We start from the raw sequence: 22,669 nt of genomic DNA, 5'->3' as shown, positions 1-22,669 counted from the left end.
CATGTTCTTGACATACAAGCACATGTGCTTGACAGAAGCAAACAATTCTTAAACGTACCGCTTTTAATCACTAACATAAGAACATGTTCTTGACATAAGAACATGTTCTTGACAGAAGCAAACAATTCTTAAACGTACCGCTGTTAATCACTAACATAAGAACATGTTCTTGACATAAGCACATGTTCTTGACAGAAGCAAACAATTCTTAAACGTACCACTCTTAATCACTAACATAAGAACATGTTCTTGACATAAGAACATGTTCTTGACATAAACACATGATCTTGACATAAGCACATGTTCTTGACATACAAGCACATGTGCTTGACAGAAGCAAACAATTCTTAAACGTACCGCTCTTAATCACTAACATAAGAACATGTTCTTGACAAAAGAACATGTTCTTGACATAAGCACATGTTCTTGACATATAAGCACATGAAAAATGAACGTGACAAAATATATCGTTTAAATCAAAATTGGTTGTAGGCCTATTTATTTGTGACAAGTTGTACCCATTATTAATAACGTCGAAAATTTATGGTCGACGATGTTGACTGGTTGTAATAACACCTTAATTTACAAATTTCATAGGAGGCTATAAGGTAAAATAACAATAGTAAATATCGTCTGTGTGTAAAGAGATTATGTGAATCTGATCCTGATGGTTAGGATCCCGAAATAGCCACAGTCGGCCGATACTGGGCCCCTCCCATTCCACCTTTGTTTAGTTGGAGTGAACGTTAGATGATTAGTAAATGGTTAATTTTTTATTTTTACCTGTTTGCGGGATATCGGGCGCCAGTATAAATAGGGATATCCGCAGCGGACAGCTTCCCATTTCATTTTCAAGCAGACCACCATCCAAGAGACATCACTGCATTTCTCTGATTATCGCTAATTTTTAACTTTAACGTAACAGTTTGAATCAGCAACATGGGTTGCGGGCCAGACTTTTGGGGCATCACCGGATTAGCGGGCGCTATCATAGCGGCTACGCTAGCCATCGGTCTACCTTTTCTCGTCAACTACTTGGTCGATGAGGTATGCACTAATTAATTTAAGTTTTTTTATCATTTGTCTGGTCTAATATTTGATTATTCATTTTGGCGCGGAATCTCAGCAATTTAAATTGTATCCTGGTACGCAAATGTACGAATTTTGGGAGGTGTCTCCCGTGCCGATGTACATTTACATGTATTTGTACAATGTCACCAATGCAGAAGACGTCATTAATTTCAAAGCTAAGCCGATCCTTCAACAAGTTGGACCTTACACTTACACGTACGCATACTATGCCAGATTGTATTGCCCAATCTATTGCCTAATCACAATTATTTTTAAAATCAACTCGTTTCAGGGAGGTGCACGAATGCGTCAACATAGAGATGCACGATCACAGTTACACGATTAAATTCCAGCAAAAGAGATGGTGGCAGTTTGTGGAAGAGCGGAGCAACGGTTCTATGAAAGACCAAATAACCACTGTGAACGTTCCCCTTTTGGAACGATTGGCAATTGGACATTTATTTTTACTACATTGATTCGGTGGGTTATAATCTAACTATCTCCATGGCCATGCAGAGCGCCGCGTACAGCAATCGATTCTCTCGAAAATTAATCAAGGGCAATAACTTGAATTCCTTTATCGATGAATCCAACAGCACCGTCTTCATCACAAAAACGGCCGACGAGTTCATTTTCAAGGGCTACTCGGATGTCGGATCCCTTCCTGGACGCACAAGCTCAGCTGCCGCCAGGATTGCTTGACATTCCATCGTACGACAAGTTCGGCTAGTTCTATGGAGTAAGTTAATCATATACGGTCCCAATATGACATTGTTTAATAATGGCTATTATCGTAGCGGAACGGGTCGGAGTCATTTGATGGCGTCTTCAATATATTCACCGGTGTCGATGACATCAGAAATTAACTCGACGTAATGGACATGTGGAACTACACCCGACAGACCAAGTACACACAGCAAAATTGTTGATTGAAATTGAATGACTAAAATTAAAATGTTTACTAAGGTATTACGAATCCTATTGCGGAATGGTTAACGGCTCGTTTGGCGAAGGATGGCCGCCCAGATCGACACCAGCATCTCGATGTACTCATCTGATCTTTGCCGGTTGGTAGCATTTATTTCGAGCAGTTCACTGGTTAAGTTAATTAGACACTAATCAAATTGTCTCGCTATCAGGTCGATTACCATGGACTACATGGAAGATGTCGAAAAAAAGGGCGTGACATTTTATCGTTTTGCCGGAACGAGGAAAATGTTCGCCAGCGTCGAAGAAGATCCGGACAACTGGTGCTTTTGTTCGGGCGGCACCTGCAATCCTTCGGGTGTCACCAACTCGACGACTTGTCGCTACGAATCGCCGGCATTTGTATCTTTTCCTCACTATTACGAGGCCGACACTTTCTTCCATTAGAGTAATTGAATCAGGAGTAAGGAAAGAGAGTAAACTAGTAAAGAGTAAAGACTAAAGATTGACATATTTAAATTTAACGCAGCGTAGCCGTCTTCTTCCCGCTAGATGTCCCCATTGCTGGGAACCATCCCATGAAGTACAGACAATACCACCAGGTGGAAACTGGAAATTCGTCTGCTCACTCACAGTCAGTCAGTCACTAGAACCTGGTACAAAATTTTCGATATTATGTCAAGAATCACAACCATTCTCAAAACTCAAAACTTACTCAAGTGCTGAAGCACAGAAAGAAACCCAAAAGGCCAAAAGCATGACAATAGTCACTTATACAAACTACTGTAGCTGTAATTACTAAAACCTTATAAAAGAAAGAAATAGAAAAAAAACTGGTTGATGAAATTATATTTATTCAAATGCTTCAATGTACAAAATGAGCATCTGAAAACTACAAGATCAACAGACTTCTGCTATTTTGGATACACATGTGAAGTGTTGACAGTTACTAGGGCTTTCAATATCTTGGTCCCAGTGGATGATGTTAAATGGGACATTTAGGACTGCAGTTCCTTGTCATACAAAAAGACACCTAGACCGTCACCAACACGAACCAAGTTGGTGTGCATTTTGGCCAACTTGTTGATGGACTCCACTTGTTCTTCCAAGAAATGCTCCTCCAAGTGATCTGAAAGGTGTGCATCGTTGTGACCACTAGCCACCTTGTGCAAATCTAGCAGCGACTATCACATGAAATATGCAGTTATAGTATGCCTGAACGTTGAAACTATTTCTGTTAAATAATTTTTTAAATACCTGATTGACTTGTTTTTCCAGATTGAGAGCAAATTCAATTGCGGCCAATGGAGTGGCCCATTCTTGATGAGCTGGACGGTTGATGGCAGTCAACACAACTCTTCCTCCTCGAAGATTCTGATATTTCATGAGTTTCTCGGCATGCTCATGTTCCTCCTCAGCAGAGTGCTTGAAGAACTTGGAAAAGCCTTTGAGGGCTACGTCATCACGATCGTAGTAAGAGCTCTACAGGAAAAAACAACTTGCTACAATTCAACTTCACAAAGGTAACAATCAAATTTTGACAACTCACCAGAGCCAGGTACTGATAATGAGCATTCAGTTCAATATTGATCTGCTTGTTGATGGAGGCCTCAGATTCCTCATGATAGTTTTGACGGCATTTGCTGGCCATTTTCTTAGTATTGTTTTTCTTTAGGAATTAAATCGAAGTTACGACTCGACAAGTTGACACTTGTTGCTAGTGTGAGTGAGAGAACTGTTCGTTCGTTTCTTACGAAGCTAAACAGACGAATGCTGTTGGCAAGTCAGAACCGTCCTTATATACGGCCGTTTCCCCCCTCGCTCCATCGCCACGGCAACCAATCAGATTCAGTCTTTGAGTCCGTTTCGAAAACGCCAACTCACGCTCGTCTTTATTGTTTGTTCAGTGTTGAAATGCGTCACGTCCCTCACGACCACGTAGTACGAAAACAGCCGGTTTTATCCAGTATGCATTTTTCAACTGCAATTACTTGTCCTTATTAGGAACAATTCGCCATTTTCGCCATTTTTGATTTAACTTTAACTGTTTATTCTCAGAGCATGTATGGTATTAGAACGATTAGAACCCCGAAATGGTTATAGTTAAGAAGATAGACGGAATTTTTAGATAATTTTAAATGGATGCCTTAGTTTGTGCTTTAGTTAATTCAAGCGGTCTAACATCGGACTTTGATTTTTCCCATTGCCATGCATGGCGCTATGCAGTTCAACAAGTGCTGATCGCATGATCTCATCTTGTCGAATGTCGACTACAAATATGCTCCGTGCCCCCAAAGGAAAAAGCAAATCACGCTGCCCTTACCATATCTGTAAAAAAAAATTTAGAAAACATGAAAACAAATTTTGTTTTTCTCCGCCAAGGAAGCAACGTCACTTGATACGCAGTTATACCGTCTGACTAGTCGGGCAAAGTTATCCTTATCTTTTTTTTAATTTTATTTTCAAATCACTTTTTTGGATGTTCAAAAAGTAAACCACAATGTCGTCGCGTAAAAATTTGGATTAATTCTTAACATTGCGTCTAATCGAACGATTCTTGCGCGTGATTTTTTTAAATGAGGAGAAAACTAATGAAACGCTCTCAAACTTAATTCCACAGGAAACACAACAATAAAGCCAGCTCGGTCAAAGTATCCAACCCGAGAGTTAATGCGCGTACGTCGATCGGCGAGTTGTTATTTAGAATCAAAATCTGCACCGTCATGGTGATGTGCGAAAATGTTGAGACGTAATGGTCGTGCTCAAAAATTTTCTTAACGTACGCACTTGTAATTTCTTCTTAATATGCTTGGGTGAGACGAATTTTACTTGTTCAAAGTTTTTTTATTAAATACTCTGATAACAATTCGATTCAGTGTCCTTTTGTTGGACACTGAATGGAGGCCTTAGTGACGTAATCACAAACAAAAAATTTCAAGTCATTTAATTATAGAAAATTGTGTTAGTTTGGTTGATTACGTGTATTATGTATCTGCAGAAATGTGTATACATAGTAAACTAAGCAGATCTATTATAATTTTAGCAATAATAAATAGTTTTGGTTTGTCGAAATGCCATTCCCAGTCATTAGTCCGTATAAGTTCCTATTAGAATTCGAATTAAGAGCGCAGTTCCTTGTCGAAGATGAACAAGCCAACGCCACCCCCACCCAGTCGGATCAAATTGGTCTGATGCTTGGCCAGCTTGTTGATAGTCTCCACCTGATCCTTGAGAAAGTGGTCATCCAGAAAGTCGCACAGATGAGGATCGCTGTGCTTGCTACCCATGGCGTGCAAGTCCAGCAGCGACTTTAATACGAAAATCAGTTCACAACCGACGATAATTTTAGTTTAATAAGACGCATGAATGTTTAAAATTTACACACATTTATACCTGATTGACTTTCTTTTCCAGATTGAGTGCAAACTCGATGGCAGTCAAAGGGGAGGCCCATTCTTGCTCGGCAGGAGAAGCCACCCCAGTGAAAATAACTCGTCCTCCTCGACGATTCTGGTACTTGATGAGCTTCCGAACATGGCCACTTTCTTCTTCAGCTGACTCTTGAAAGTATTTGGAGAAGCCGATCATGGCTACGTCATCGCGATCGTAAAAGGCGCTCTAAATTCAAACGTTGTATAAGGTAATCATTTACATTACAATTCGCTTTAACAGGAAGTTGTTTTAGACTCACCAGGGCCAAGTATTGATAGTAAAGACTCTGCTCGATGTTGATCTGTTTGTTGACGAGAGCTTCGGTTTCTTCGTGATAGTTTTGACGACATTTACTGGCCATTTTTTCAAATTTTTCAAGTGACAGAATGAAGTTTTTAATCTGTTTGTCTACTCACTGGCAATGCAAAACAGATTAGAACCAGGGGAAAATAGCGCTGCTTATATAGGAATTTTAAATATCGTTGTCATGGAGCTGTTGGCATCACATCATTGCTTATAGATGAAAGTCCCACTTATTCGTCGTCATGGAGGCCCTTGAAATCCAAAGGAAAACAAAACAGCATTGAGGAGGATAAATGTAGATCAATAGGAACAGCGGTAGATATAATTAGATGACAGTGACGCCTTCAGCATTTCAAATGAGAACAGCTCGTGAATCCAGTGACCCGACAAAGTCGTCAGTGATTTTGTTCACATGTTTGACGCGCTAAGAAATCAGAACAGATGACGTCATAATTAGATATTAGTCAACTTATCGCATTGGCATCAGTAAAAATGAATTGTGTTTCTGGTTCTCCTTAGTACTCGTTTATGTACCTCTGTGTCATTTTAAATTTCAGAATGGATTGAATGCCGTTGTATTTTATGAAGATTTTCTTAATAGCAATTAATATTTCACAGCTACATATTTCGGTGCGTTAAATAGTTATCTAATAGTTTTACAATAGTTTGATCGATTTTGTATACATACAATGAGGGTGTGTTTGAAATCACTTCCCCGTTTAATCGTCCTTTCCATCCTGGAACCGTGGAACACCCAAATGGTCCTCTCATCAGGTCTTGATCCGAATCCAATTTCAGTCAATGTGAATCCCCGAGTTTTGGGAGTATGAAACGTCTAATCATACGTCGATTGGATCACAGCCTGATGGCTCACCATTTATGAAAATTTTGCTGCCGATGCTGGATGGAGTTGTCATGTTTTTGTGGAACTTTTTTGACTTTTCTCAGTTTTTTCGCTGAATCGCAGATTGACTCGCAGGCCTTCTCACACCAGCAGTAAATTTGGTTTTAGAAAATCAGAAGCTTAGGATGGACCCAATCCTTGTAGGACTCCATTGCTGATTCCACAAACATTACTATCATTCCTCCTAACAGCAGCAGTAAGATGATTCCTAGACTTAAACATGAATACCAAACAACTATGCCGAAATAATTGCTGAAATCCATTTTTGAATTTGTTTAATTCTTCCAACCTAAGTAAAAAGAAATTTCAAAATTAAACTTCAAAAGAACGTATCGTGTAAATCTGTGGCTCCGCTTACCTGTCAAGGCATTGATGGCTACTTAGGGTCGAATAAAGCTTGGCGATGATGCCTTTATAGCGAATAGAAATCAGGTGATGATAATTATTCTAATGATATTTCTCTTCTTTTTTTTTTAAGGGAAAACCCTGTGGCAGTAGATCCGGGAAGAGGAGTTCCTTCGCTTGCCTTATTACTTCATGGGAAAATCCTTTGCAGATTTTGTGCAGTTCTATACTCCAGCCGCGTGACTATTCGTCATTTTATTTTTCCAACTGACTGGCAGTGCTTTCCCCCGAGAGAACACATGCCTGTCCTACCTCATAATAAAAGGTTATTCTTTAATTACTTTGCATTTTATCCTCCTTGCAACTATTGAGTTACAGTTCAATATTGTTTTCTGTACGTTGTTAATTTTGCAGGTTTTCAGGTGAGAGTCCTTATTTGACTTCCTGGACATGTCTTGTCGCTTAAAATGGACGGAGTTTCTCCTATCAGCACCGCTTCCGCCGCTGGATCACTTGGCGCTCGAAATTTGTGTGACAGTTGGGAAATGGACGTTGAGCTTGGGTGTGACGATTGAAAGTTCCCACCAGGATTATCCTCAAAAGATTATGATGGATTATGAAATGGATCAACTCGTCAAACAACCTCCGCCTCCAACCATGGCATAACCTAAGCCCAGTCTAATCCCATAATCCCCCGACGCCACATTTTGAAAGAGATGGATAATCCATTTGCGGATGTGGCGGCAGGAAGGGTTTGACAGGATTTCTTCAGCTACTCCGACCAATGGAAAGAAAGTCACTTTGACGAAACTAAAACGGTCGGAAAAAAGTAAAACCAAACATCCACACCCACACCCACACAACAACTACTGCTACTACTACTACTCCGTTCTCTGTCATCTGGACATCTCGCTACTTCCCAAAAGGTTAGATTTCTGTGTGTGTCTGTGAGTTTTAATTGAGTTGTAGTTTTACTTAAGTGCTTAAGTATAGTTCTTTATCTCTCAATAATGGCTAGTTATGGTAATTTCTTTATTCTATCCTCTAGTGTTTGGTACAATATTCAAATATTTTCAATTATTTTCAGATTACTATCCAGTGGGTCCCGCTTTGAAATCATCTTCCGGATCGGGTCGTCAGTGCCACTTTTACGACGAAATCCAGCTGGCGCTACTGGATGCGGAGTTCATCAGTGATTCGTTTCCTAATCGAGAAAGTCGTCGTCGCATCGCCCAGTAGATTGGCGTCTCTGGTTGCCCTTGGCAACGCTGGATCAGACGCTAGCGATCGGCCTTTTTGTGAGAGGCTGGTAGATATTTGCTGGAGCAGTTGAAAACCGAGTGCGAAAATTTTATGGTTCGTCGAATGTCTGCTGCAAATTGTGTCGAATTGTTTTTACTCTCCGTTAACCATCCGGCGGAGCATTTGAAAACGTTGGCGGTAGGATTATTTCCGGCGTTTCTCGGCCGAAGTTATGACAACCGACGTACTGGATATAGCAGCGTAACAAATCAATTTTTAGTTTGTTTAAAATATTGACGTTGTTATTCGCTCCGACCGCCTAGTAATTTGCCTTTCTGATTGAGAAAGGGTTGTTGTGCAAATCGTGTGATGGATACAAACTACATTTTTGTTGTTGTCGTTATTGTTTAAAATAAGTTTTTGTTGTTGTTTCGGCATATTGTTAATAATAAAAAGACAAGACACATTGGTTTTATGGTTTTTAGGAATTTTATTTATCTGTACAGTCATGCAATATGACGCATCGAAAAAAAAAGAAAAAAAAATGCAAATTTTCCAAAACTGAAATTAAGCCAATCCTCTTCAAATCCAACCCCAAATTACTCCCCCAAAGCAAGACTTAAAGCCGACGAACAGGTGTTATTTTTCGCCGTGAGTTCAAAACTGACCTGAGGTCCTGCTGAACTCCCTCGACTTTTTCTTTTCGCTTTAAATCCAGAAGGGACCTGAGATCTCCACCCTCCCCAGCAGTCACGTTCGGTTTGGACCCAATTCCCGTCAATTCCACGATCCGGCCGCGGTCGGACAAGTTCACGACCAATAAGTTCTTCAAACGGTTTCCGCGATCGGGTTGACGGGTCTTGTGTCCTTTTCGGTTGCTGCCAGTTGGTAAGGTCTTGAATCGGTTGGTGTTCCGGACGGACAGGTGCTGATTCGGTTCGGGATAAGTAGCGATGCGACCTTTGCGATTGTTCGATTTGTCTCGTGGCAAGTTACGCCCAATCTCCTCGACGTCTTCATCAACTTCCATTCCGTTACCTTTCAAGAGGGGACTGACACCTTCGTCCATTTTCGGGAGTTTTTTGGATCTTTTGAGACGAATCTTCTCTCCAACATTACGCAGCCCAACAACATTTAACTCGGAGGATGTTTTGACCAAACGAATTCGTTGTGGTCTGCGGTGTCGAATATCTTCATCCTCGTACTCACAGGTGCGCTTTCGCTTCTCAGACTCAGACAAAGAAAGACATTGAAAGAGAAAACAGAGATCTGCCATTTTCAAATTTTAGTTTTGCAAACTGAAATTACTTTGTTTTAAACGGGCTTTCCTTTTATTTGCCTTGGCACTGCAGCCGTTCGTTCGCAAAATGAATTTCCTCTCATTTTTCAAGTTTTATTAATTTAATTTCGATTTGAATAATTTTAAATCATAATATAATTAAAGTTTATATTTTTACCAATCTATTTCAACAATAATCAAGTCAATAAGTTTTTTAAAGATATTATATTTTAAATGAAAACGACTACGATGTGACGTAAATGGGCGTGGCCTTTTCAAAATGCGTGGTTGGGTCGATGTTTGCAGCACGCAATTTCCTCTCATTTTCCAAATTTTATTTTGTCATCTTAATTCATTTCAATTTAAATTAAAGCTGATAAATGTAGGAATATTCTTCAAAAAATTTTCCAATCGATAAGTGTATTTCAAAATTTTTATCTTTAGATGAAAATGACTCCGCTGTGACGTTAAGGGGCGTGGCATTTTAAAAATGGCGACAGTGTTTGTTGTTTCTTCATCCTTTTACGTCCTGTTGTACGTGTGTCTCCCTCAACTGTTTTCAATCGTTAATAGATTTTTAAAATGGTAAGAAAGCTTTTTTGTTAGTGAGTCAGTGTTTTGTATGTGTAAGTAGACGAAATGAACCAAGATGAGTTTTACTAGCAAACAAAAGGTTTTCATTAGCATGTTGTGTAGCTGTATAGCCTGTGAAGCCTATACGTGAGACTAAAATGGATTGTACTTAATTGCCAATTAAGTATTGGAGAAGCGAACGATGTTCAAATCATAATCATCAGAACATTTTGTATTGTTTAATAATTAGTAGTTGATTAGATTCACTGATTTCTAACATAACTTCTTTGTCGTGGTCATTTTTTGAAACTGATGAAACCTCGTCATTCATCATTCACTAAGCTAAAGCATTGAAATACTAGCTTAATATATTCTACTAAGAATTATTTTCTGGTTTGCCAAACAACATGAACATGTATTTATTTTACAATATTCCAAAGTCTGCTTTTCTAATTTGTAAACATATATGACTTATTTAGGAGGAGCGAATGGAAGAAGCTGAAAGAGAACTTGACGAACTTGAACACCTTCATGAGGAACCAGGAAAAAGCAGCAAGAGTGAAACTATTCGTGGTCATTCTCGCAACGCTTCGAACGTGAGTACGCTCAGCAATACCAGTGAATTGATCGCAGATCCTGAAGATGATGGTGGCTATGGATCTGTTCGTCATGTTCCTAATCGGTTGCACAGCGAAGATGTTGGTCTGGTCCTCAAGCTGCAACAGCGGTTGAAGACTGTTGAAAAAGACAAGGCATCATTGGCGGCTAGGGTTGAAGAGTAGGAGCGCGAAAGTCCGACTGCCGATGTCAGGAGAGCTCAGGACATGATATGCTTGCAAGAGCTCGAAATGGAAAACGCCAAGATCAAAGATGACTTGAAGAATCTTCGTCGTCAAGCTGCAACAGAGAATGAGGTTCAATTGCCCCGCATTCTGGATATGCTGATGAGCCAATTTGATGCCATGTCCGACGAGCTCGATCGACGACGAGAAGAATGTATTCAGCTGTGAACCCTGTTGGCTAACACGACTCTTGGAGGTGACATTGGTGAGCAAACTACACTAAACGCATCGCTTCTAAACGGAGGAGAGCCGTTTGCTGAAGACAACGAGATCCTGATGGCTTTTGAATCTCAAAAGCGTATTATACGGCACCTAGAAAATGAATTACAGGAAGAGAAAGCCTCGTCTCAGCGGAAGATTCAGATTGAAAGAGAAGAAGTTGAATGTCTGCGATTGGATAATGAACAGCAGGCAAAGCTTCGTGCTGGGGCCTTACATCGGACGCCACAAGGACAAACCGATGCTGTCATACAGCATGAAATTTCTCGACTCACGGCTGACAATTTGGATCTCCAGGAAAATAATGATTTGCTATCCGAGCAACTCAAAAAGTACAGATCGCAGATGAAATTGGCGAAAAAGGTGAAGCAGGAGGGCGTACCTGCCGAAAATCAGGAAGCCAGCCCTGAAGTGCATGAAACAGTTTATTCGAGTCGCAGGAACGAAAGAAGCGAATCGCTGCCAGTTGTCCGTAAAAAGGAAACGAATTACCTTGGGATGATTGATTTTAACATGGACGACGAAGAGCAGATCGCCAGGAATCTCGTCTATGGTGAGTTCTTATGGTGTTGTGACGAACAAAGTAACTTCATAACAATTTCTTTGATGTGAATTTCTAGAACTCAAACCAAGCGTTGCGTCAACTCTGTTACCCGGTCTTCCGGCATACATCATTTTTTTGTGTGTCCGACACGCTGATTCCATAAATTACGATGCGAAAATCAAATCTATCCTAACTCTGATTATTAACACGATTCGTCGACTAATAAGGAAACACCATGAGGATCTGGACACTTTGGTTGTTTGGTTAGTCAACACGAGCAGACTTGTAGTCAGTCTAAAGCAGTACAGCGGAGAAAAGGTAAATTACGATTTGCAAGCGTTTCCCATCTTATTATCTAACATGTAATTGATTTTTACAGACATTCAAAGAGAAGAACACTCCAAAACAGAATGAACAATGTTTGAGGAATTTTGATTTGTCAAACTAAACTACCAACAAGTTCTTAGTGATATCGCTGTTTGGATTTATCAGGTGATTTTTCTTAGTCGTGAAATTTATTGAATTGATGAAATAATTGCAATATTTATTAGGCGGTAATCAAAGTTATGGAAGAGCGTGTTCAAAAGCTTATTGTCACTGCGGTGTTGGAACATGAAGTCATCTCTGGACTATCTAGCCAAATGCAACCAGTGGAACAGAGCGGCCGAGCGAGGTAATTGATGATTGTTATAAACCAAAAGTTTCCAATCTTATACTGTCTGGCAATTACAGATCGGAGTCAGCGAGGGATACCACAAGTCCCGTTGACCCACAAGAAGCGATCACACATTTATTGCGCGAGTTAACCATTTTCCACGAAGTGTTGCAGTTATATGGCGTAGACCCAACGCTTATCGCCCAAGCTTTCCGCCAGGTATTGCCTTCGTGCATATTTGTAGGTTACATACCATTCTTCATTCAATACTTAACTTTTCTCCTTATTTGCCAGGTGTTTTATTACATTTGTGCGTGCGCATTAAACAACCTCCTACTGCGTAAAGAAATGTGTCACTGGTCGAAAGGCATTCAGATTCGGTGCAACATTTCCCGTCTCGAACAATGGCTGCGTGACCAGGATATTCATGGACAGGACACTATGAGTGCTTGTATCGTAGATAGCCTGCAGCCTATTATCCAAGCCGCATGGTTGTTACATTTGTTACAAGCTAGAGAATCCGACGATGACGTCAGGCATATTTGCACCATGTGTTCTCGATTAACCAGCGCTCAGATCATCAAGATTCTGAATCTGTACACGCCAGCTGATGGATTGGAAGATCGAATTCCAATTTCTTTTATCCTTAAAGTGCAAGAAGAATTGGAAAAACGGATCGACCTGCGGTCACAGAGCATATTGCTAATGGATACCAAACACGCATTTAAGGTGCGTTTCCCGTATAGCCCATCTTCAATCAAACTAGAAGACATAGACATTCCTGCCGTTTTAAATCTACCAATGCTGAAGAAGGTTTAAGATCATTTATCCCATGCAGACGTGTTATTTTCTTATCGAAGCATTCCGTTGGTGAGTGTTAAGTATTAAGGAACGAAATGTGTTTGGCTGCAAACTTTTCGAAGCTAACTGCGGCCATTTGTTCTAGTTAAAATAAGAAGAAATGCGTTATCATTGATACTAAGTACAAGAACAAACTGCAATGATGCTTAATAAGAAAAGAACAATGATCTGCCAAAGATTTGTGTTAGTGACCTGCTTTGGACTCACGATCTTTGCGAATTTTTTTTTCATTGCCATGTTCATTATTCCAAAGATGTTGTTCCGTAGTTCATTTCAAGTTATGCACTGTATTATTTCCGTTCTATTAGTCAGTTGGCGGAAATCCCCACCTTTCGAAATCAGTTAATTCAGCCGTTTCATTGCTGTGTTGATTTATTAAATTGAATACATATTTTTGATTGCGATAATTTCATCTATTATGTTCTCGTTAAAATTTTTTTGAAACATCACGTAACATTGTCTTAATAAGACGAAGGCTGTAAAACAATTTTTTCCATGTTTGAGATTATTATTGAAATTATTTGTAGCAAAGATGTGAGCTAGAAGTGAGATAGCTTTTGCTTTGTTTTCAATCTGTCTAATTGCACTAATATAATAAGATATAGGGGACACTACTTATTCATTCTCTTCAATCTTCATTCTTGCGCGTTAAAGACCTTGCATTCTTCCGTGACGCCATAATCAATTGCACTATTATTCATCAACTTCTCTCTGTAATCCAATTTGCCATTCTCGGATTCTATTCTCGTAATTCTTGTGGTTAAGTCTCCCTTTTGAAGTTTTCCATTTTCAATTAATAAATGCCATTATTTTTCTTCAATTTCTAGATTCCTACAACTCTCATCAAGGCCTTCAGACATCAGGGTTCTATCCAGGCCCGGTTGTTCCAGCGCAGGAAGAGCAATACTAATTAACTATTCCACGTCTGAGCCCTCTACGTTATCACCTCTCCAATCTGATTTGGTAACTTTTCCTTGTCAAAAGGAAATCCATCAGCATCCCAACTTCAATTATTCGACGAAATTCCTAACGCCTTAAAGATTAATTTAATCTGCAAAGGTGCCTACATGCTAAACTGGATGTTTTGTTTATTGGAGAATGGAATCAACTTGTTGTAATCGGAACATTAGACGAAATGATGGTAACTGATGAATGTGACGTTGATTTTTAGGTTCTTGGCATGAAAACAAGATTACCAGGTTGTCAAAGGATGCAGCTCTAAATTACGTGGAACCCCGTTAACATATTACTAAAACGGCGAAAAGACATTTGAAAGTTTTGTGTTTACTTAACCGAGGCGTTGCCGTGTCTCTTACATACGTTACACACCAAAAAAGAATCAATTTGAAATTGTTTATAATTAGTGTAGTAATTTTTTTTTAAATAAATTTAAATAAAAGGGGCTGCATAACTTTCTTTTTGAGAGTCATTCTAAGAGAACAAAATTTCGACAACATAGCCAGCAGACTGCAGACGTGAGGCGCGATAATGGTAAACACATCATCCTTTGGCTGCTTGAAATTTTCGTAATCAAATTTGAGTGAGATAAATGATAAACACGGTAACAAGGTATTTAAAAATATATTTCCTGTTTGAGTCCTCATTCTTTTTGTTTAATATGATATGAAATTGTATAAAATTGATCTACAAATTGATCTGTAGTGCATATCCTAGTCTAGAGACCCATGCTTTGTTTCAAGATTGCTCTCACCTCTCACAATCGTTTTAAGTCTCTCAACAGGTTAGATAATTAAGTAGGCAAGAATACCAAGAATCCACATTCTGTTCAACCACACTACTTAGTGTATAGAACTTGTGTATTTGTCTATGATCTTTCATATTACTTTCGATTTCACTTTGTGGATTCACTCAGGGATCTCATTGTCAATTTCACTCAGCTTATTTGTACTAAATATTATGTCCTCCTCGGGTATCCAGTTCAGTCATCAAAACTCAACTGTGCAAACTTATTAGTTATTACTTTTTAATTTCTTCTTTCCAATTTGGTGGAAAGTGGAAATTGACAGTGATATACCAGTTCATGGCCAATGGCTGTTTCCGTTTCTGGTTTGCATATTTGAAGAAAACTTAGTCCATACTTAGAAACTAGCCTCCTGTCAGGTGGTGAATCCAAATACAGAGTAGCGGTAACATCACAAAATAATGTTTTAAATTAAGATGTTTAAATTGTTTAATGCAATAGCAATATAGGAAAGAAATAAGTCAAACAACACGATAATTAGGGCTCCCATTTCCTCCCGTTTGTTACCAGTGAAAATAGGATATAGAGAATATTGATATGTATATAGGAGGAACGAAAAAATGAAATGTTGCCATTATTTATTCAGTTTCATAAATATTTCTCTTTCAATTTCTAGACGTTTGATTACTCGATAACCATCGATGGAGCGTTGGATCATCCCATGAAAGACGTCTCCGCTCACCAGAGTACCAATAATCCGAGCATCATCTTTATTCGAACAGTTGGACAGAAATTTATAATCTTTTTATCCCTTCCTCTTTGCGGATTATCCTTGCTTACAGCAAAAGGAGGAAGATAAGAACGTTCTCCCCTTTGATGGGTATATTTTGCACTCTTTAATTTTTCATGCTAGAACAAAACAACCTACCGTAGTTATTTTGATCTTCCGCTTCGGAATCCGTCACAGTAATGGGCCACTAAACCGCATCGACATGTTTGCTATAATTTAGATTTAAATTTGTTACTTTTGTTTCGTTCCCCTATTTATTCTTATACACGGCCGGGGTTTTATTCTTGGCTCTCGCAGTGCCTTTGTAACAATTTTGCTTGCCTATTTTTTATTTTCTAGATGAAGCCAGAGGAGAAATTCCAGAATGAAAGCTCGAGAAATTGATGGGACAAGGTGGCTAACTCTTCTCTCGCCAGCCTTTAGCGTCGTTATCATCATTGAACCTCTCAGCGCATCTCCTCCGGCGAGTTAGTTGAAAGGGTATTTTAATGTCGCAAAAATTTATTTAAAAGGTTTTTTCGTTCAGGGTTCGTCATCTCTCATACCGGTCTATTACAGCAGTAGCCAACGCTCGACCACTACGGCGCACAAGAGTGTCCCCACGTCTTACGATGATTTTTTGAATTTATTCTCAACGAAACAGAGTCATCTAGTTGCAGTAGGAGATATGTAGGCAAATATTCTATTAATTTTTTTTTATAAAAAAGAAATTCACAAACAGCCCTTGCTAACGCAGGTAGCTTACAATTTTAAATGATCCTGTAATTTAAACAAAAGCTTCTTTCATTTTAGTTACCCAATTTGCTACTAGGTAGCAGAGACAGACAACCGTACTATCCAGCAGTTCATTCGTTTACTTATGAAATGAAACTGTCGTCACCGGTTCTCTATTTTGGTGCGGGAGCATTCATACAACACGAGGTGGATGGCGAAATTGGGTCCCAATGCGGTAAAACGTAAGCATCACAAACAGAAAATTCCCAAAATAAAATATCAGGTACATTAAAAAAATATGACATTCTTTCAAAGTGTTTTAAGGAAATCTCTGGCCCCTGCTATTCTGGCCATGTGAGTGCAAAAGCTAGTAATTCAAATCGTCCCACTATCCAGTCCGTTGCAGATGTTACCTTATGGGACGCTCAACTAAAAATACAGGTCAAGTAAGTGAGGTTATTTAACTCTTTAATAGTAAGTTTAACGTTTGCAAACTTGAATGAAGTAAAAACTACATAAAGGGTTATTCGATGTAACATCCGAGTTGCAATATAGTTGAATGGCAATGAGAACAAAACACTTTTGTCGTCACCGTCACCCCCAGCGCTCATTTAAAATTTTATCGAAAGGATGCGTTAACGAAACCTTTAATTATTATCGATATCAGGAAAAAAAAATTGTTAGGAAAATTCAACACTGAAAACTAGTTGCACTCCCCTTTTCTTTACAGTTAGTTCAATTACTACAAGCATCAGGATCGCAACGGTTATTTTGCGATTTTTTTTATTGAGGAAAGAGAATTGGAAAGAAGAATCGTCCCTTTCCGTCGTGGTTCCTTGTTCTTGTTTCAGCTTATTGTGCAGTTTCACTGTGCGACAGGCAGAGCTGTCAGAAATTCAGAATTGAAAATAAAATCGCATTAAAAAGAGGTTAAAAAAATTTTAGTTATAAGCGGAAAGAAGAATGCTCAATCGAAAGAGAAATGTAGGTAACATTTTCCGGCTAGTTGCGATGTGATTGCGGATCAAGCGTTTCATGATGTGTTAATGCTCAGCCGAGTAAAGTTTAGACAAATATGTATTACAAAGTTAATTATAGAACAAAATGCTGGTTTTTATCGTGTCATCTAAAAGATTTGAATACCAAAGGGCGAGTAGAAAAGCAATTTCACTTAATGTTATTTTTAGTTGTTCGCAGAAAAATCAGCTTTCTATCTCGGAGGATGAGTATATTAAATGCAATTTCGAGTCATTCGGCAGGAATGTTAGAAAAAAAGAATTTCAGGCTCGAAAACTAGGACTAAACAAAAATACACAATGTCTGGCAAAGTGGTTTTGGCTCAGCGCCACGCCAGGCAAAGGAATTTGACCGAACTCAGTTGAACTGGCAACGGCCCTGTAAACATATCGCACTCAACACAAACAAAAGTTCAGTCTATTTTCGGGAGTATAGTCAAAGCAATAAAAAGCTAGTCGTTTAAACCATGACAAATGTCGGCAACTGTTGAGCAAATAGCCAAACGTCTGACGTCTGGGTTAACCCATAGCGTCTGAGACCTGAAATATTTTGTAGGTGTTACGTGAGATGGTTCAAAGTAATAGCGTAACAGAAGGAAAAAGTCTTCGCACTAATTGAAAGAGGAACATTCCTTCCAACCCACTCTCAATCATGACTAAAATGTTGTGTCGCCACGCTAAGACTATTCCATATAACTGAATAGGGATCTACAGGCAGACGGCGAATATTTCGATATTTGGAAAGGATAATAATTAATAAGTAGAGAAAATACGGTACGGTTATCTATTCTGGTGGCTGAAATGATGTGCCTTAAATTAATCTTTAATTCTCTAACTTTCATTGAGTACCAAACGCAACTCAGCCAACCTTTGAAAGTTAGTTAACAAATTTTCAACTATAATTAAAATCAAAGGAAACCTACCTTAGAAAATGTAATGAAAACATCTGTTAGTAGACCGATCTGGACACGCAATCATGCCCTGGTAACGCGAGAAAGCTATTTTTATACCTATGACATAGCAAGTCCAAGTTCTGTCGGTCTTTACACTATGGCGTGCTTACAATTTCACCGAACTTCACTACACACTCTGCTTCTGTTGTCCCATCTAGTATCGAACTATTGCCTTTCTGTAGACAAAAGTCCAGGAACTAACAGGGGCATTCGAGAAAGAATCGCAATTCTCGAATCATTACCAAGCCAAGCAGCAATGTCCAACAAACAGTATCGGATGAAGAATAAAATACTCATCTATTTCAAAAAGCTACTTTTTATAGGGCCTTCCAAAACGGCTACATTTGACTACAGTTACTACAAGTTTGCTGGAGCTGCTGAAAGATAATTCATAAGGATCTATTTGGTATACGACAAATTTTCGCTACTATTCTCCATATAAACTTAAAAATTAATCCCTATTCTTTCTTAACCCACAGTGCAGTAACCACAATTCGAGCCACGTACTACGTTTTTATCCAAGTCGACGCAAAATGTTCTCTCATGTGAATGAAGAGACTCACGCGCATGCTCCTGGATTCGAGATTCACCCCCACTATTTCCCAATGGGAAGGAAGGATTCTTTTAGTAACTCATCAGTCTCCCAAGGTAAGCTTTGCTCTCCGCGTTCGCGGAGGCGAGTATAGATGTCGACCGATTAAAAGTTAAGTGAAGTTCCATAATCGACTGAAGAATGGCCTAGATAAGGATTGTTAGCGGCTCTCATTCGGTTTACACATCGAAAAAGTGAAGTGGAACTTTTTCCGTGTTTGTTTTTCAATTTTTGATGTGAGCAAAGCAACTCGTCAAAACAAACGACCAGTTCAGTGAATACTTTAATTGTTAAGGTAGTAAAACAATGAGTTGTAGTATTTTTAATTTAAAACAGCTTAGGCCTTACAAGTCGCATTCAGCGTATGCATTCACTTCAGTTAACTTTCATTGAAACAATAGAGCAATTTCAAAATAGACACACTAAATGCAATTCAATTAACATATCCTACAGGAACTAACACTACAAAGGCAAGCCGAAGCTTCGGTTAATTACCGCCCACTATCTCTGGGTCCCTCAGGATTCAACAAATCCAACGGTTTCATCGGTCGGCGTTTATCAAGAAAGATGTTTACATTCATTTATTTAAACCTGCGACGTCTCAAGTAAAAAGGCTTATAATTCTTTGCGTACACAAAACTATTTCAGAAATGTAAAAGTAAGTTTAACGTGTAGGAACCAATTGTTAAATTTGTTTTGCCGTCTAATCCGGAACATATCATCGATTGCCGGTCAGCAGCCCGAAGCAACTGGAGAACAACGGTGAAACAAATCAAAGTCAAATACATTTACTCGATTTCTATAAAGTTTAATTTTTTATTATTTTTTTGTTTCACGTGAAAGTGTTTCGCCGACGTTAGTAATCAACAGGAACAGAATTCTAGGAGAAGGGAGATACGGGTACGTTTTCGAAGGAACCTGGGAGGAGACGAGGGTTGCCGTCAAGCGAATTGAAATAGAACGCACCAACGAAAGAGAAGAGACCGCACTGCAACAGTGTGACCATCATAATGTCATAACACTTCTTGACGTTCAAAGCGACCAAAATTTCAAGTAAATTTTTTTTTAAACAATAATGAATAAGGAGGTCAAATTTTAATTTTTTTTCATTAGATATTATGTGCTGGAATTTTGCGTGGCATCGCTGGATCACCTATTTTTGCAAGAGACGGACCCGAACAAATATCGTGGGCCTATGCCCGCGACAAAAAAAGATGTTTGTCTTCAGTTGGCCAAAGGAATGGAACACATTCATGAACAGAGATTGATCCATCGAGATGTCAAACCGGAAAACGTCCTCATCTGGGTGGATTCCATTAGAGAAAAAGTTTTAATGAAATGGGCTGATTTTGGACTTAGTAAACCAGTCAGCGAAAGAGGAACTCATTCTATTAGTTCTGAATTTAAGGGATCAGAAGATTGGTATGCCCTTGAAATATGTAGGATGCAATCGGAAACAACTTCATCACAATCGGTAGAAGGAGAAAACGTGGCAAATCCCATTCGTCAAAGAGGAACCGTCAAGAGCGATGTCTTTTCCGAAGGGCTAGTCTTTGCCTATTATCTATTAGGCGGAAGACATCCTTACGGTAAAAGAAATGAAATTCCAAAAAACATTCTCAACGCCAGGCCAGTCAATATGAATGGTATGTTCCCTTTTACGAATCAGATTTTAATGACAAATTGAATTTTATGTTTTGCATTCATTGCAGAAATAGAGGGGCATCCCATGCACGATATCATCATGGACATGTGGAACACCGATCCTGCAGAGAGGATTTCATCATCCCAAGTCGTGGAAAGAATCTCCAACATTGAAGGATGGCAAGAACCATGTATCCCCCCGTCTCCTTAAAAAAATGTCAGAACTTTTCAATCCCCCTTTAAGAAAAGTGTTCAGCGCAGGAAAGGGCCGAAAGATGTGGGTGGAGGAAAAGATTACAAACGGTTTTTCCGTGGGCAGTTCAAAGTGTCGCACGTAATAAAAACTTTCACGGTTTGGTTTCATGGTCATGCAACGCAATGAACGGGGAATTAATACTTTTTGTTTGCTTATTTATTTTTAGAATGGGTTTAACAACCTAAAATTCTGTGTTAATGCTTAATGGACTAACATTTCCTTTAAAAAATCACTAAGCCCACACAGTTTGGCTGAAAAATATCTGCTGTTGTCAACCGGAGCTAAACTTTTACTAACTAAATAACAGGTAATCTTTGTAATAGCTTATACTGCCATAATCAACAGATTTTGAACACAACAGTATTCTGGAAAATAATAATCGAACTAATATATAACTAAGAAAAATAACATTTTCGAACCCACTATTAAATGGTTGTACGGTCAGTTAACTTTTACAATGATGCAAATGCTAATTTCTAGTCATCTGATAAATAATAAAAAATTCATTTTATATGCTGCCGATTATTCCTCATCATTTCACAAATATCCCAAGAAGAGCGCGAAAATTCGAAAGAGATGATCTATCACTTAGGCCTACGTATATCAAACAACCTGGATACGACACACGAATCTGAAATCAAGATGGACACCGCTGATGAAAGAGAATAGAAACCTCCTGTTTAGCGAGAACGATAGGCATTTCATTAATTAAAACAAAGATCACGTGACATGGCGCATATTATAGCTAAACTTTTTTGCTTTTTATTTGATTAATCTACTTACATCGTACAATTGTTAGAACAACCATTTCAGCAATTAAATTATAAGCTTGCAATATTTGAATTTTTCAATAATAAATATAATTCTTTTTACAACTTTTAGATTTCTAAATTTCTCCGCTAGGCTTTCAGACTTCTAGATTCTATTCAGGTTCAGTTTTTCCAGGGCAGGAAGAGCAACCAATTAATGGTTGCTATAATAATAATAAGGAGAGGTGAAAATCTCTCCTGAAATTTGTCATCGTCGGCACATTACACAAAAAGATGTTAAATGTGACGTTGATTTCGTGGTTCTCGCATAAAAACAAGCAGGATGCCAAAGGATATATAAATTATAAGAAAACCCCGTTAACGTATTGCTGCATTATACAACTGCGAAAAGACATTTGAAATTTTGGCGTTTACTTATCAGAGGTTGCCGTGTCTCTTACCCATGTTACATACAAAAAAAGAATTAATGCGATTATTTGAAATTGTTTATAATTAGTGTAGTAATTTATAAATAAATTTAAATAACAGGGGCTGCATAACTTTTTATTTGAGTCATTCTAATTTCTAAGAGAACAAAATTTCGACAACAGAGCCAGCAGACGTGAGGCGCGATAATGGCATAATGGTAAACACGTTTTCCTTTGGCTGCCTGATACTTTCTTAATCAAATCTAATTGCAGTGAGATAAATGATAAACAAGGTATTTAAAAATATATTTCCTGTTTTAGTCCTCATTCTTTTTGTTTAGTACCATAGGAAATTGTAAAATTGATCTACATATTTATCTGGTAGTGCATATCGTAGTCTAGAGACCCATGAGTTGGTTCAAGATTGCTCTTGTAATCTTTTTGTGTCTGTCAATAGGCTGGTCAATAGGTTAGAAATATTAGGTTGTCAAGTAACCAAGAATACCAAGAATCCACATTCTTTTCACTCCACTTTATTAGTGAATAGAACTTATGTACCCGTCTATGATTTTTATTTTTACTTGGAATTCCACTTGGCAAATTTGCTCAAAGATATCTCACCAATTTG

The 22,669-nt window shown here is 38.6% G+C and overlaps 5 protein-coding genes and 2 long non-coding RNA genes across 10 annotated transcripts; 5 read left to right on the top strand and 2 right to left on the bottom strand.

The window, feature by feature from the left end:
* Positions 1-292: 292 nt before the first annotated feature.
* LOC124189834 (protein croquemort-like) lies at positions 293-1,547 on the top strand. Its single transcript, XM_046582309.1, has 3 exons — positions 293-1,047; positions 1,127-1,287; positions 1,364-1,547. The coding sequence occupies exons 1-3, from the start codon at positions 940-942 to the stop codon at positions 1,545-1,547; spliced, it is 453 nt and encodes a 150-aa protein (XP_046438265.1). The 5' UTR covers positions 293-939.
* A 57-nt stretch (positions 1,548-1,604) lies between these two features.
* LOC124190928 lies at positions 1,605-2,241 on the top strand. The gene is made up of 4 exons (XR_006873183.1): positions 1,605-1,810; positions 1,869-1,978; positions 2,038-2,138; positions 2,211-2,241. It is a non-coding gene; the product is annotated as an uncharacterized LOC124190928 (long non-coding RNA).
* Positions 2,242-2,832: 591 nt separating this feature from the next.
* On the bottom strand, positions 2,833-4,669 carry LOC124190925 (soma ferritin-like). Of its 2 annotated transcripts, XM_046583809.1 has the most exons (4): positions 4,411-4,669; positions 3,548-4,326; positions 3,256-3,480; positions 2,833-3,182 (listed from the first exon to the last, which is right to left on the bottom strand). In XM_046583809.1, exons 2-4 carry the CDS (start codon positions 3,647-3,649, stop codon positions 2,997-2,999), a joined length of 513 nt encoding a protein of 170 aa, XP_046439765.1. In that variant the 5' UTR covers positions 3,650-4,326; positions 4,411-4,669; the 3' UTR covers positions 2,833-2,996. The 2 variants fall into 2 exon arrangements, with proteins under 2 accessions (XP_046439765.1, XP_046439764.1); XM_046583808.1 differs by having other exon boundaries at positions 3,548-4,665.
* Positions 4,670-4,960: 291 nt separating this feature from the next.
* LOC124190923 (ferritin, heavy subunit-like) lies at positions 4,961-6,209 on the bottom strand. Its single transcript, XM_046583806.1, has 3 exons — positions 5,690-6,209; positions 5,392-5,616; positions 4,961-5,306 (listed from the first exon to the last, which is right to left on the bottom strand). Exons 1-3 carry the CDS (start codon positions 5,789-5,791, stop codon positions 5,118-5,120), a joined length of 516 nt encoding a protein of 171 aa, XP_046439762.1. The 5' UTR covers positions 5,792-6,209; the 3' UTR covers positions 4,961-5,117.
* On the top strand, positions 5,217-8,234 carry LOC124190927. The gene is made up of 5 exons (XR_006873182.1): positions 5,217-5,346; positions 5,413-5,638; positions 7,116-7,307; positions 7,397-7,908; positions 8,070-8,234. It is a non-coding gene; the product is annotated as an uncharacterized LOC124190927 (long non-coding RNA).
* A 961-nt stretch (positions 8,235-9,195) lies between these two features.
* On the top strand, positions 9,196-13,609 carry LOC124189830 (unconventional myosin-Va-like). The gene is given in 8 exon segments (XM_046582305.1): positions 9,196-9,435; positions 10,556-11,690; positions 11,758-11,999; positions 12,061-12,100; positions 12,142-12,173; positions 12,233-12,354; positions 12,414-12,555; positions 12,631-13,609. Coding segments are annotated over 7 exon segments (1,893 nt in total). The 5' UTR covers positions 9,196-9,435; positions 10,556-10,900; the 3' UTR covers positions 13,156-13,609.
* Positions 13,610-14,676: 1,067 nt separating this feature from the next.
* On the top strand, positions 14,677-21,375 carry LOC124190922 (serine/threonine-protein kinase/endoribonuclease ire-1-like). 3 transcript variants are annotated; one of them, XM_046583803.1, is made up of 13 exons: positions 14,677-14,766; positions 15,576-15,779; positions 16,029-16,156; positions 16,216-16,358; positions 16,482-16,645; positions 16,719-16,849; positions 18,696-18,778; positions 18,852-19,020; positions 19,418-19,569; positions 19,640-19,726; positions 19,808-20,017; positions 20,078-20,610; positions 20,677-21,375. In XM_046583803.1, exons 8-13 carry the CDS (start codon positions 18,922-18,924, stop codon positions 20,817-20,819), a joined length of 1,224 nt encoding a protein of 407 aa, XP_046439759.1. In that variant the 5' UTR covers positions 14,677-14,766; positions 15,576-15,779; positions 16,029-16,156; positions 16,216-16,358; positions 16,482-16,645; positions 16,719-16,849; positions 18,696-18,778; positions 18,852-18,921; the 3' UTR covers positions 20,820-21,375. The 3 variants fall into 3 exon arrangements, with proteins under 3 accessions (XP_046439759.1, XP_046439761.1, XP_046439760.1); XM_046583805.1 differs by lacking the exons at positions 14,677-14,766; positions 15,576-15,779; positions 16,029-16,156; ... (2 more) ...; positions 16,719-16,849; positions 18,696-18,778 and having other exon boundaries at positions 19,001-19,158; XM_046583804.1 differs by lacking the exons at positions 14,677-14,766; positions 15,576-15,779; positions 16,029-16,156; ... (2 more) ...; positions 16,719-16,849; positions 18,696-18,778 and having other exon boundaries at positions 19,001-19,259.
* Positions 21,376-22,669: the final 1,294 nt, after the last annotated feature.

Source organism: Daphnia pulex, chromosome 3 (genome assembly GCF_021134715.1).
Source record: "Daphnia pulex isolate KAP4 chromosome 3, ASM2113471v1".
In the NCBI taxonomy this organism is placed as follows: Eukaryota; Metazoa; Arthropoda; class Branchiopoda; order Diplostraca; family Daphniidae; genus Daphnia; species Daphnia pulex.
The sequence above is the reverse complement of the archived record's forward strand: the minus strand, read 5'-3'. Positions and strand labels throughout refer to the sequence as shown.

Coding starts and splice junctions, on each gene's coding strand:
- LOC124189834 (XM_046582309.1), top strand. CDS start 940: ATGGGTTGCGGGCCAGACTTTTGGGGCATCACCGGATTAGCGGGCGCT. Junction 1,048..1,126: donor TCAACTACTTGGTCGATGAG/GTATGCACTAAT, acceptor GCGGAATCTCAG/CAATTTAAATTGTATCCTGG. Junction 1,288..1,363: donor GTTGGACCTTACACTTACAC/GTACGCATACTA, acceptor AACTCGTTTCAG/GGAGGTGCACGAATGCGTCA.
- LOC124190925 (XM_046583809.1), bottom strand. CDS start 3,649: ATGGCCAGCAAATGCCGTCAAAACTATCATGAGGAATCTGAGGCCTCC. Junction 3,481..3,547: donor ATTATCAGTACCTGGCTCTG/GTGAGTTGTCAA, acceptor TTTTTCCTGTAG/AGCTCTTACTACGATCGTGA. Junction 3,183..3,255: donor TGGAAAAACAAGTCAATCAG/GTATTTAAAAAA, acceptor TTCATGTGATAG/TCGCTGCTAGATTTGCACAA.
- LOC124190923 (XM_046583806.1), bottom strand. CDS start 5,791: ATGGCCAGTAAATGTCGTCAAAACTATCACGAAGAAACCGAAGCTCTC. Junction 5,617..5,689: donor ACTATCAATACTTGGCCCTG/GTGAGTCTAAAA, acceptor GTTTGAATTTAG/AGCGCCTTTTACGATCGCGA. Junction 5,307..5,391: donor TGGAAAAGAAAGTCAATCAG/GTATAAATGTGT, acceptor TTCGTATTAAAG/TCGCTGCTGGACTTGCACGC.
- LOC124190922 (XM_046583803.1), top strand. CDS start 18,922: ATGAAGAGACTCACGCGCATGCTCCTGGATTCGAGATTCACCCCCACT. Junction 19,021..19,417: donor TAACTCATCAGTCTCCCAAG/GTAAGCTTTGCT, acceptor CATATCCTACAG/GAACTAACACTACAAAGGCA. Junction 19,570..19,639: donor TTAAACCTGCGACGTCTCAA/GTAAAAAGGCTT, acceptor TTTAACGTGTAG/GAACCAATTGTTAAATTTGT.